Here is a 12,138-nt window from a genome sequence, read left to right on the forward strand (position 1 = left end):
TGGAGGTGTTCCAGAACTGTGTGGATGTGGCACTGAGGGACGTGGTTTGTGGGCATGATGGGGATGGGCTGACAATAAGATTAGGTGATGTTAGAGGTCTTTTCCAGTCTTGATTCTTAAATTCTACGGGCAAAAAGGGGGAAAACACAGTCAGGCTGTGAGGGGGACTTGTCTGCTGCTTGTTGACCTATGGGTGCAGCTGCACCTATTGGGGACACCACAGTGTCCTCACCCAACCCAAGAGCTCTGCACCTCTGTTGGAGAAGGATTGCTCCCCCTACCCACCAAACTGGAAAAGGCCCCCATCCAATTTTGTCTCTTCTCCAAAGTGGCTGAGGAAGGAACGCTGCCCAGCTCCGTGCACAGTCTGTCTGGGGACACAGCCTTCCCTGTGCTGCTCATCAGCTTCCGTAGTCCATAGTCACTACTACTGTGTAATGACAGTCATTAGGGAGAGCGAAGCTGCCTGGGGACTGGAAGCGCTGACGGAGTTTAGGAGCCAGATGGTGTTCGCACTTAAGGAAAAAAATGCCAACACAAAAACACACATCAAAAACCACTCCACTCCAGTCAGCCTCCATTTCCTTTTCTTAGTGTCAGGATCATTCTGGTCCCACACATCTTCTGAAGGGGCACACTGGAAGATGCTGAATGCAGTACCTGTGCTGGTTTTGGGGGCTCCCCTTGGGGTGCCACCTGCCCCAGTGACACCTGGGGAGACACGGATGGGCTGTGGGCATCTAAACTGAAGCAGCACATTCAGGAGGAAATCCCCCCTCTGGCCCCGAGAAAAGCCACCTCGGGTTGGATGAAAGCAATGCACACAGAGCTGGGCTCCTTGGGGCAGGTGGAGGGGCTGCCATGGGGCCACATGGCATGGGGGTGGGAAGCAGGGGGTGGAAAAGGGATGCTGCAGCCCCAGGGGGTCTGTGAGAGTGAATAGGGAAATGGGGGTGGCAATGAGGATGGGTTGGGATGGGATGAGATAAGAATGGGGATGGGATGGGGATGGGGAACTGAAAAGAAATGGGAAAGAAAATGGGAAGGAGATGTCAATGGGATGGAAACGGGAATGGGAATTTAGATGAAATAGGAATGCAATGGAAACAGGAATGGGGAATAGAGAGGAAATAGGAATGGAGGAGGAATGGGAAACTGGAAGAAAATAGAAATGGAAAACTGAGTGAAAATGGAGAGGAAATGGAAATGGAGTCGAAGGGGAAGTGGAAAGGAAATGGAATGGAAATGGAAGTTGAAATGGAAGTGGAGCAGAAGTGGAGTGGATTGGAAGTGGATTTGGTTCCACCAGCCCCCCTGAAGGCACCAGCTCCAAGGCAGCACACTCAGTGCCAGCAACACCTCCTGTTCTGAGGCTGTTCCTCCCTCTCCCACCCTCCTTACTCCATTTCCCCTTTCTCCTCCATCTCCACGGGGGCCGCAGGGCAAGGAGGGGGGCACCGGCCGTGTCCTTCCAGCAGCACTGCGGCGTCGGCCGGCTGCTGGCAGCAGCTATTCTGGGCCCAGATCGATGGTGGCGGCGGCACTGGGAGGGGGAGAGTGGGGCTGGGGGACCCCGGGGAAAAACCCCGGGGCTGTGGCTGAGCCCAATGCTCTCAGCCCTATTTACAAGCAGGGGCCACCTGCGGTCAGGGATGAGTGCATGGGATTTTTTCTGGAGTTTCCTCCGTCCCTTCCTGCTCCCCAGAGGGTTTCAGTGCAGCCACCGCCACCATCAGTGCCAACAGATGTGATGCTGAAGGCCACAGCAATGGCATATCCCAGCTGCGGGCAATGTGGGCACAGAGGGGCAGGAGTGGCATGTGGGGTGGGCAGGGTGAGGTGTGCCCCACGGCATCTCCCCAGGAGCACTCCTTATTTGCACTCCAGCTCTTCAATTATTTATCTCGGCTGAAACAAACTCAACCAAGCAAACTTCATGCCCCGTAGTGACACTGCCAGTTATTAAAAATAAAATAATAAAAATTCCCCAATGAGTCACTTAAGATGTACATAATCAGCTCCAGCTACAGCCGTAGTGATGCTCATGAGTTGCTGCTGATTGCGGGGAGGGGTGGTGGGGAGGAAGGGCCAGGGCTGCATCCCCCCACTACATTTCCCTAAATGAGTACACGGGGAAGGGCAAACCCTGAGCTCTCCCATTGACAGGTGGGGGTGATTGTAACATGCACTTGGGGAGCAGCAGAAATCAGCCCCAGCCTTGATAGGGGTGGGGGTCCTGAACTGGAGGTCCCCATAGGTTTGCCACAGATAGGGGAAACTATGAGCATGGGGAGATACAGGGGGATGTAGGGGGATGTGGTGAGACGCAGGGGATGCAGCGGGATATAGGGGGACACTGGGAATGTGGGGCAGTGCAGGAAAGCGTGATGGGATACAGGGAATGCTGGAGATGCAAGGATACAGGGGGATGTGAGGAGATGTGCAGATGCAGAGGGATGCAGGGTATATAGAGAAGATGTGGTGAGGTCCTGGGGGAGCAGGGATGTAGGGAATATTGAGAGGATGCAATGGGATGCAGGGCTGCAGGAGGACATGATGAGATGTGGGGGGATACAGGGGATGCTGAGATGCAAGGGGTATAGAGAGGATGCGATGGGATGCTGGGGGTGACAGCATGCAGGGAGATTTTTGAGGATGCAGGGGGATGCAGTGGGCTCCGGGGGCTGTGTGCAGGTGGGGGGCTGCAGGAAGCCCACCCGTGAGCTCGGCCCTCACCCCGCTAACATGTGGCCCCATGCAGCCATTCTCCGCTCGCTGCCAGCACGGCAGGCTATGCTTCTTCTCAAGTGCTGGGAAAGCAAAGGGCATAATTTTAGGAGAAGCGTGTGAAATCTGTTCTGGCAGATCATCCAGAGAGCTTTCCAGTGAAAAGAAAGCATTAACATTTTCTAAAGGTCCTTGCAACAAAGAGAGCGGCTCCCGGCAGGCAAACCCCGCAGTGACCCGGGGTTCGGGTGCTGTTGACCAGGAGCACTCAGGGTGGAGAGGTGCAAAAACCCTCGGGGTGTGAATGGGGACAGGTGGCTGCGGACCAGCAGTGCTCTGGGGATGCTCCGGGAGTGCCCTGGGGTTTGGATGGCGCTTTGGCACATCACAGCAGTGCAGGGGAGGGGAGCAGGAGGGCTCACAACCACGAGGTGGCACTGACATGGGGCTGTGTCCCCACCGTGTCCCAGCCCCCACCACCCCACTCCCCCAGGATGGATTTAGGGGGAAGGAGGGGCAAAACCCGCAGCTCATGATTCATCCCTACTATATTCGCGCTTATTATTAGAATGATGAAAATACAGCCAGAGCTGGAATCGCAGATGTAGGAAGCAGGGCTGCCGCTCTGGGCAGCGCAGTCGATAGTTCGGATGCTGTGGGATTCCACCTGGAGAGCAGCAGGACCGCGCAGGTGGATGCATGGGGTCCTGCAGGGACAGCAGCATTGGGTGTCTGCTCTGCAGGACGTGGGGCTCAAACCCCACACCTGTGGTCTTGGTGCTGCGGGAAGCCCGGAGTGATATGCAGCACACATAGCATCAGTCCTTTGGGACTGTGAAACAGTGGGTGACCCCCCCAGTCCCAGGAGAGGTGACGGCACCCCTATTTCCGTCACTGGCCTCGCAGGGAACATGTGGGAGGTATTTTTATCCCACTGCCAGCTCCCTTAGTCACCGATACTTGCTTTAAATGGGTCAAGAGGGAATAAAGCTGCTGCAGCCCCGGCCTGTCTGGGAGCACAGGCACCCGCAGCAGCCCCGCGGAGCCAGGAGAGCTCTGCCCCGCTTGTGCAGCGTCAGCCCCAATTAACATCTCATTAAAGTCCAGCAGGGGAAGAGGGGTGACACATGTTGAGGGAGCGGGACTGCCACATACACACTGGACCAGAGGGACACTGTGGGATCAAGCCAGGTGGGCAGGGAGAGCCCACGGGTTCACATCTGTTGCCAGCATGAGCGCAACAAGGCACGACAGCGTTTGACATCAGTGACCCCAAAATGGCAGTAATACTTCAGGGATGTGGGAAGACGTCACCATGAACTGGTGACACTGACACGGTGGCAGCCTGGTGGGGATGTTCATCCCACTGGGAGGGCAGGAAGCGGGCAGGGAGCAGGGCCATGGCATCGTGCCCCGAGGGGAAGCAGCAGGAAATATCTCCTGATGTGGAAGATGGTGGAAGGGCTGTTCAGGTGTTGCTAATTCTCCAGACCTCGTGGAGCAAAGCAGTGCTTCAGGGCAGAGCTGACTTGCCACATGGGGTTACCAAAGGCCAGCAAGTAGCTGGCTAAGGGTTGGAGGTAGAAAAGGTAGGAAAAAACCTCTAAGATCACCCAGTCCAAACACCAGCCCATCCCCACCATGCCCACTGACCACGTCCCTCAGTGCCACATCCACGCGGTTCTGGAACACCTCCAGGGACGGTGACTGCACCACCTCCCTGGGCAGCCTGTGCCACCACAGCACCGCTCCTTCTAAGAAGTTTTTCCTAATATCCAACCTGAAATTCCCTGGCACAACTTGAGGCTCTTGTCCCATTGCTGTAACCTGGGAGCAGAGGCCAACCCCCACCTCACCGCAGCCTCCCTTCAGGTCATTGTAGAGAACAATAAGGTCTCCCCTGAATTCTCCTCCAGACTGACCAACCCCATTTCCCTCAGCTGCTCCCCATCACACTTGTGCTCCAGACCCCTCACAGCTCCACTGCCCTTCTCTGGACACGCTCCAGGGCCTCCATGTCTTTCTGGCAGTGAGGGGCCCAGAACTGAGCACAGCACTGGAGGAGATCAGACAGGGCTGCACACAGGCATCTCCCCACACTGCCCTGGCACGGCTGCGGTGCCTGCGGAGCTCTGCCGGTCTGCCACGGAGCCGGCACACCACACGCTGTTCATGGCCATATGGCTCCAACCTGAGCCCAGTGAGCGCAGGCGGATGGGATTGCTCTGCTGCCCTCCTGCATCCCCAGTGCAGGAAAGTCGCTCTGTGTGAGGATGCTGGGGTGGCCCCTGGAGGATCTGTGGGGTCAACACCAGGGGGGCATATGGGGTCTGTGCCCCCCCCATGATGCAGACAGGCGTAGTCCTAAATGCTGACTCCCTAATGTAGTGCACGCTGTATGCATGTCTTTTCTGGGCTTTTTTTGTGTGTTTTTTCTTTCTTTTTTTTTTTTTTTTTTTTTTTTTTTTTTTTTTTTTTTTTTTTTTTTTTTTTTTTTTTTTAAAAAAAAAAAAAAAAAAAGAAAGCTCTCTCTTTGAACCAATTCCCTCCCGATCCCTCAAGAAACTGGTTGAGTTTGAACCCGACACCGTTGGGAAGCGGGGAGTTTGCACATCTCAACTTCAGAATGTTTGCAATTATCATTTTAATGGCAAACGCACATATGCTCCCGCAGCGTATATAGGGCACTGCGCGGCGCGGTTCCCCGCAGCCCATTCCCAGCCACGGCACCGAGCGCAGGCGGGGGAATAGTACCCATCTGCGTGCGTAGGGCTGGGAACGGCGCTGCCATCCCAATCATTTGCCCAAGTCCAAGAGGTGACATCGAGGACGCCGTGCCATGGCTCTGCGTATTGACGCCCCTCGGACGAGGAGCCCGATGGGGCCCCAACCACCGTGATTTCGGGCCGCAGCCCCCACGGGGATGCTCGCAGGGGCCGGCACCGCGGCTCCGCCCTTCCCCGGCGGTGCGGCTCTCCCCGCGGCCCCGCTCCCCTCGTCCCCCCGGGGGGTTCAGGCGCTGCGCGGCGCGGGAGGGGCGCGGGGCGGTCCCCACTAGACGGGGCGGGCCGGCTCGGTGCCGCCCGGCGGGGCGGGCGAGCGGGCTACGAAGCGCTGCTGCAGGAGCTTCTCCGGTTTCCCCGCCGAGCCGTGCCTCGCTGCCTCCCTCCTCCCTCCCTCCCTTCCTGGCGCCGAGGGGTTTTCGCTCCTTCGCTCTTATTTTTTCTTTTCTTCTCCCTTTCTTCCCTCCCTCTCTCGGTGCCGGCAGCGCGGCGGGGATGGGGCGACCGAGGGTCACCGCTGTTCCGGACTGCTGCCCGCATCCCCGCCCCGGCCGGGGGCTCTGCCTCAGCCCTGAGCCCCGAACCCCGAACCCCTGAATCCCCGAACTCCCGAACCTCTGCATCCCGCACCTCAAAACCCCATCGGCTGCTTCTGGGGGAGCAGAGACGGAGGTGCACTTTTTTTTTCCCTCACTTTTTAATTTATTTCCCTTTTTTTCTCCCCTTTTGCATCCCCTCCTCAGGGCTCCCCCCCTCCCCGGCCATGGGGCTGCTCCGGGGGGGCCCTCTCCGGGCAGGCAAGCGGCTGTAACCCTCCCCACTGTGCACGGACGAAGAGGGGGGAGTCCTCCAGTGGAGCAGTGCTCGGTTCTTTGGGGGAGGCCATGGCCCCCCGGAGCCGCGGGCGGATGGAGCGGAGCTACGTGGTAGGCATCTGCTGCCTGGTGCTGCTAGAGCGGAGCTGGGGTGCCGAGCCCGGCACCGGGGACGGCGGTAACAGCAGCCGGGCACCGGCGGTGGAGGACACAGCCCCCGCACCTACTGAGCCCACCCCAGGAGGGGACCGTTGCCGCGGGTATTACGACGTGATGGGGCAGTGGGACCCTCCGTTCAACTGCAACGCCGGCATCTACCAGTACTGCTGTGGGACCTGTGGGTATCGCTTCTGCTGCCAGTTCAAGGCCAGGCGCCTGGACCAGAGCGGCTGCTCCAACTACGACACCCCCAACTGGGTGAACACGGGGCAGCCGCCAGCCCGCGTGGATGAGAGCCCTGAGGGCCCCACCCGTGACAAGACCAACATGATCGTCTACATCATCTGCGGCGTGGTGGCCATCATGGTGCTGGTGGGAATCTTCACCAAGCTGGGCCTGGAGAAGGCGCAGGGCCCCCAAACCGATATGACTGTCTCCAGGTAAATGGGTCCCTTCCACCTCCCCTGGTCCCATGCACAGGGTGAGCCCCAGTGTCACCCCACCCCCAAGGGGAAGAGAGAGTCCCCAGACCCTGGCATGCAGAGGGGTGGCGGTGGCAGCTATGTGACACTCATCTTCCCCATCCCTCATTCCCTCTGTCCCTCATCTTCCCCATCTCTCCACCCCTCTGTCCCTCATCTCCTCTGTCTCTCATCCCCTCTATCCATAATCCCCTCCCCGTCCTTCATCCGTTCCCATCCTCATCCTCCCTGTCTCTCGTCCCTTCCATCCCTCATCCCCTCTGTCTCTCATCCCTTCTGCTTCTGTCCCTCATTCCCTCTATCCCTTATCCCCTCTATCCTTCATCCCCTCCTTTCCTTGTCCCCTGCATCTGACATCCCCTCCATCCCTCATCCCCTCCATCCCTTGTCCCTTTCATCCCTGGCTCAAGACTGTCTCTCTATCCCCAGCAGCTGATGATGTGTGCAGAGCGCTTGTTGTTGGAAGTACCTTTTTGCCTGTGTGTGTGCCTTGTACCCTGGTGGATGTCACTGCCAGGGAGGGGACCCAAGCTGCACACCACTGGGACACCACAGGGATGTGGGGCAGCCTCCCCTGGCTGCCAGCCCCTCACTCCTGTGAGCATCTGCTCCAGACAAACGATTCTTGTCCTGTGTCTTCCCCAGATCATGGTTTTGGACAGCTGTTGGGGAGAGATGGGGGCAGGGAGAAGGATAGGGACAGGGAGGGTTGGTGGCTGCAGTCCCCTTGCTCCTTCCTTGCCTTACATTCCTCCACTCAGGTTGGTGTTTCTTTTCCTCTTTTTCCTTTCTTTTTTTCCCCCTTTCACTCTTCTCCCCCGATGATCACATTCAATGAGTTTAACACTTCTCAGCAGCTGACGGCAGCCACTGCCCCCCCGGGTCCAGCCCTACCCCTGCGGCTCTGACTCAGAGCTGCCCTCTTTGTCGTCGTCCCCCCCCCACTGGCACACGTGCACACACATAAACATCTTCCTGGGCTTTTATGCTGTTTTATTCCGTGAATTTATCATGGCAAGGAAATCATTTCACTGTAACGATGCTCTGGTTGCATTCACCACCTCAGAGACATGCATGGGGACCTACCTGGGGGCATCAAGCCCTGGCTCTATTCCCATCCCTTCTCACTCCATCAAGTGCTGTGGAATTTTCTATCATCTCCCCCAGCTTTGTGCCCCCCCTCCCAGTGATGTGCCCCGGTTCCTGTCAGCATGCTTCAGCACGGGAAACGTGCGGCTCATTGCCCAGCAGATCCTTTTTTCCCCGAGGCTACTGATTTTTTTGGACACCGCCATATGGAGTGGGAGCAGGCGAGCTTCCCTTGGGTGCCTCTTAGGGACAAATCCAGGAGCCTGCCACTGTCCTGGCACGCACTGGGGTCTTGTGCATCTGTGGCTGAAGGTCCCAGCCAGGTGCCACCATCTCCTCTGTCCCAGTATGAGATATCTCATTTGGGCACCAGCTCTCCATCTGCCTCTCCCCGCGCATGGGCACTGCGACCTCGCGTCCCGCCTGATGCCGCAGGTTGCAGCTTCTCATTTGCTCCTCAGGAGCTGCAGCGTGGCCTCGGGCCAGCTCCCTGTTGCATGACCTCGCTGGTTCCCGTTCCCATCCACCCATCCTTCCACCCGTCCATCCATCCTTCCGCTCATGCACCCATCCATCCGTTTTGCCACTGTTTCTCTACTCCTGGTGCTGTTCACATTCTTTGTGGTCCACCCTGAACACAGCTACATCAGGTTCAGGCACCTAAAGCACTGCATCCCCCCGTGTCCCCATGCCTCTGCAGGTCCGTATGGCGGCTCCACCAGGCTCGCTCCTTCCTACTCAACTAGCACTTGGCACCGTCCCTGTGCTCACTCGGCGTGCCCAAGGCTCTGTGAGTCAGGAACACCTGCCCATGTTTTTCTTGAGGCTGCCGATGTTGGGGTCCTTTCAGGGCAGGGGGATCTGCTTGTGTCTACCGTATGGGGACATCCTCATACAGACCTACAGAAGGCCCACGGAAAGGGGCCTGGGGGCTCTGCAGAAAAGCCAAGGAACAGGCTGGGTCTCTCTGTGCTTTCTAGGGTCCCAACCCTGCTGGTATTCCTGGTATGACCCCAGCCCCCATCTCCAGGGATACCCAAACAAGCCCCCATGGTGCAGTCCCCTGATCTCACCTCTATTTTTTGTGGCTCAGGGACACCAGTGGCATTCCAGCTCAAGGGATGGAGATGTTGCCATGTTCTCACCTTCCTCCCTGCTCCAGAACTTTCCTCCCTGCTCACTCCTGGAGCTCACACTGGGATGGTTTTGGAGCTGCCGGTTGTGTCCATTGGTCAGGTCTTCCAGGTTACCCAGGGGCCACCCTGCACCATGGCCAGCACCCATGGCCATGGTGTTGGATGGAGACCTCACTGGACTCACCGGTACTTTTCTGCAGATAGGAAGATGAGCTGATGTGCCCCACATTCCCCACCTTGAGCTGCACTTGAAGGCCATCTCAGACCTTTGGGTGAGCTAAGTCAGTGTGACTTGAGCTTCCCCAAGCCCCCAGAATAGGGTCAGTGTCCCCCAAAATGACAATAAGGAAAGGAGTCCTCCAGGGCCACCTCTTGTGCTTGAGGCTTGTGGATGGTGATGGAGCTGCTCTTACTGTTATTGTCCGGACAGTTGGGGCCAGGGACAGGTTTGTGGAAATGAACACTGATGGATTTATCTGGAGAGGAAAAGTCTCAGCTAAAGCACTGCTTGAGCTTGGTAAATAGACCCAAGGGAAAAAAGCGGGGGAAAAAAATAATAAGAAAAAAAGAAATAGGTCAAATCGCATCGGACCTCCCAGTGAAACAAGCCTGGGTGAGTGCTGGGCCCTGGGGACATGCAGGGGAGGCAGCAGCTGACAGCGCGGCAGCTCCCACAGTGACAGCCACAGCCCCGCGAGCTGCCGGCCCTGGACGCTGCCTGGCATCAGCCCCAGGCTGCTGGGCCACGCTGGTACAGCCCCACGGGCTGGGAGTGCTGGTGGGGAGAGGGCTGGGCTGCAGGAGGCTGATGGACCTTTAGGAGGAGATGGTTTATGGGGTAGAGACACCTCTGTGCAAAGTCCAGCGCTGATGGAGGCTCAGGTGATGGGCTGAGGTGGGCAGGGAGCTCCGGGTCTGTCTGCTCCCAGCAGTGTGCCCAGGTGGCTGTTGGAGATCTGCAGGAGACAGCTCTCCAAGTGCTGAGAGTGGAAGGACCACCTCCCTCCACCCGATGGCATCTCTCAGCCTAATGCAGCCCACCAACATTCACTGTGACGAAGGCAGGAGCCCGGCGTCCCACCCCAGGACCAGGCCTAAAGGCCACAGTGCTGTGTGTGCCCTGCTGTGGGATAGCTACTGTGTCACGGCAGTGCTGCAGCATCCCCAGGCATGAATAGTAAATGGCAGGGTGCTGTGTCTTACGTAATGGTGTTTAATGTTTAATGCTATCGCTTACCGGGAGGACGCAGTGAATGGCAACACCAGAGGCCACTGGCGCAGCCTCCTTGCTACAGAGGGGTGCCCCTCTTCCCTCATTGCTTCCCTGGGGCCTTCTCTGCTCCCAAATGGCTCCAGTGAGGGGGCTGCCCCTTCTCCCCAGAGCTAGTGGTGTGGGGAAATAGGGACACCTGGGATGGGATGGGAAGGGGGATGTAGGCACTGCCTGATGGCCCTGTGTTCCTGTGCCCCTCCCCAGGACGCTCACAGATCTGCTGAAGCAGCCGGGCCACGGCCCCTCCGAGCACATTGACGGCCTGATGGGTAGCATGCAGGTGCAACTGAGTGAAGGGCTGCCCCGAGGGCCCCCAAGGAACAGCACAGGTAAGGCATAGGTTCCCCAGTCCCTTCTTAGAGCCTCTCCAAGGTGCCAGTGTGCTGCTGGGCATGCTGCTGCCCATGGGGGACAAAGGCAGAGCCAGGTAAGAGGGCTCTGCACTGCCCTGAGCCCTCACCTCTGACCCCAGACAAGTTGCCCCTGAACAACGCGGTGGACAACACCAGTGTCATCCCGCTGGGGCGGCCTCACGGCCACAGCAAGCATCCGCCTCTGGGCAGCAGCCTGAGCCCACCAGCCCCCAGCTACACTGCCTACACTGCGCTCACGGCTGGAGGTGAGCGGGGAGTGGGAGGGCACAGGGGCATGGCAGGGAGGGGGCAGTAAACAGGATCCTCCCATGGACCCCCAGCACTGCCCAGCCAATTAGTGTCCAGGTTCTCCCCTGTGGGCCCACTGCCAGCCAATCAGTGCCCATAATTCCCCTCATCGACCCACTGCCCAGTCAATTAGTGCCCAAGATCCACCCTCCGTAGACCAACTGTCTGGCCAAACAGTGCCCAGCATCCCCCATGGACCCACTGACCAGCCAATCAGTGTCCAGAACCCCTCTCCATGCATGCACTGTGTTCCCCAGCCAATCACCATGCAGACTCCTGCCCAGACCTGCAGCATCACCCAACCTGACAGCAGGACCCCCTATGGACATTCTGCACTGCTCAGCCAATCGATGCCCAGGATCCCTCTCTACACTCCTCACCAATCGGCAGATAGGATCCACGCCCTTCCCAGCCAGTCAGCACCCAGAAGGCCCCCCTATGCCCCCCAGCCCCCCAACTCCATCTCCCAGCCAATCTCCCCCTGCCAGAGGACGGGGTGCCCCATGGGGGTGACACCTGTGTCCCTGTCCCTGCAGAGAGCATTCCTGAGGACCTCTACATGCGTTTTGGGGGGCCAGAAGTGGCCCCCACCAGCACTCTGCCCTTCCCAACCACTGAGGGGCCCGAGGGCTGCCCCCCACCAGGGGTCACCAAGGCCAAGGGCCTCCCCAAAGCACCAGGGGGTTCTGCCTTCCCAGGGGGCTGGGAGGGAGGCCTCCCCCGGGCCCTACGCCGGCCTGGGCCCACGGCACCGCTGTATGGCCAGTCCCACCGGCACCTGGCCACCAATAGCAAGACTGAGGTCACCGTCTGACACCAGGACCAGCGAGGTGCCATCACCATGGGACAGGCAACGAGTTGTGGCTGTTCTCAGCTCACTCCATGGATGGGCAATGGACTTAAGCAGCAGCCTGGCTGCACAGCGTGTGCCCCTTTCCCCACCACCCAGCTTCCCCCTTGTTAATAAACACATGGAAGTGTATGGCCTCGTGTAGCTGCACAATGAGGACGG

General features: G+C 58.5%; 1 protein-coding gene across 2 annotated transcripts; it reads left to right on the forward strand.

Moving 5' to 3' along the window:
* The first annotated feature begins 5,772 nt into the window (after nt 1-5,772).
* On the forward strand, nt 5,773-12,108 carry SHISA8 (shisa family member 8). Of its 2 annotated transcripts, XM_015861108.2 has the most exons (4): nt 5,774-6,924; nt 10,669-10,793; nt 10,937-11,083; nt 11,663-12,108. In XM_015861108.2, exons 1-4 carry the CDS (start codon nt 6,395-6,397, stop codon nt 11,938-11,940), a joined length of 1,080 nt encoding a protein of 359 aa, XP_015716594.1. In that variant the 5' UTR covers nt 5,774-6,394; the 3' UTR covers nt 11,941-12,108. The 2 variants fall into 2 exon arrangements, with proteins under 2 accessions (XP_015716601.1, XP_015716594.1); XM_015861115.2 differs by lacking the exon at nt 10,937-11,083 and having other exon boundaries at nt 5,773-6,924.
* Nucleotides 12,109-12,138: the final 30 nt, after the last annotated feature.

Source organism: Coturnix japonica, chromosome 1 (assembly GCF_001577835.2).
Source record: "Coturnix japonica isolate 7356 chromosome 1, Coturnix japonica 2.1, whole genome shotgun sequence".
Lineage (NCBI taxonomy): Eukaryota > Metazoa > Chordata > Aves > Galliformes > Phasianidae > Coturnix > Coturnix japonica.

Coding starts and splice junctions, on each gene's coding strand:
- SHISA8 (XM_015861108.2), top strand. CDS start 6,395: ATGGCCCCCCGGAGCCGCGGGCGGATGGAGCGGAGCTACGTGGTAGGC. Junction 6,925..10,668: donor ACCGATATGACTGTCTCCAG/GTAAATGGGTCC, acceptor GCCCCTCCCCAG/GACGCTCACAGATCTGCTGA. Junction 10,794..10,936: donor GCCCCCAAGGAACAGCACAG/GTAAGGCATAGG, acceptor CTCTGACCCCAG/ACAAGTTGCCCCTGAACAAC.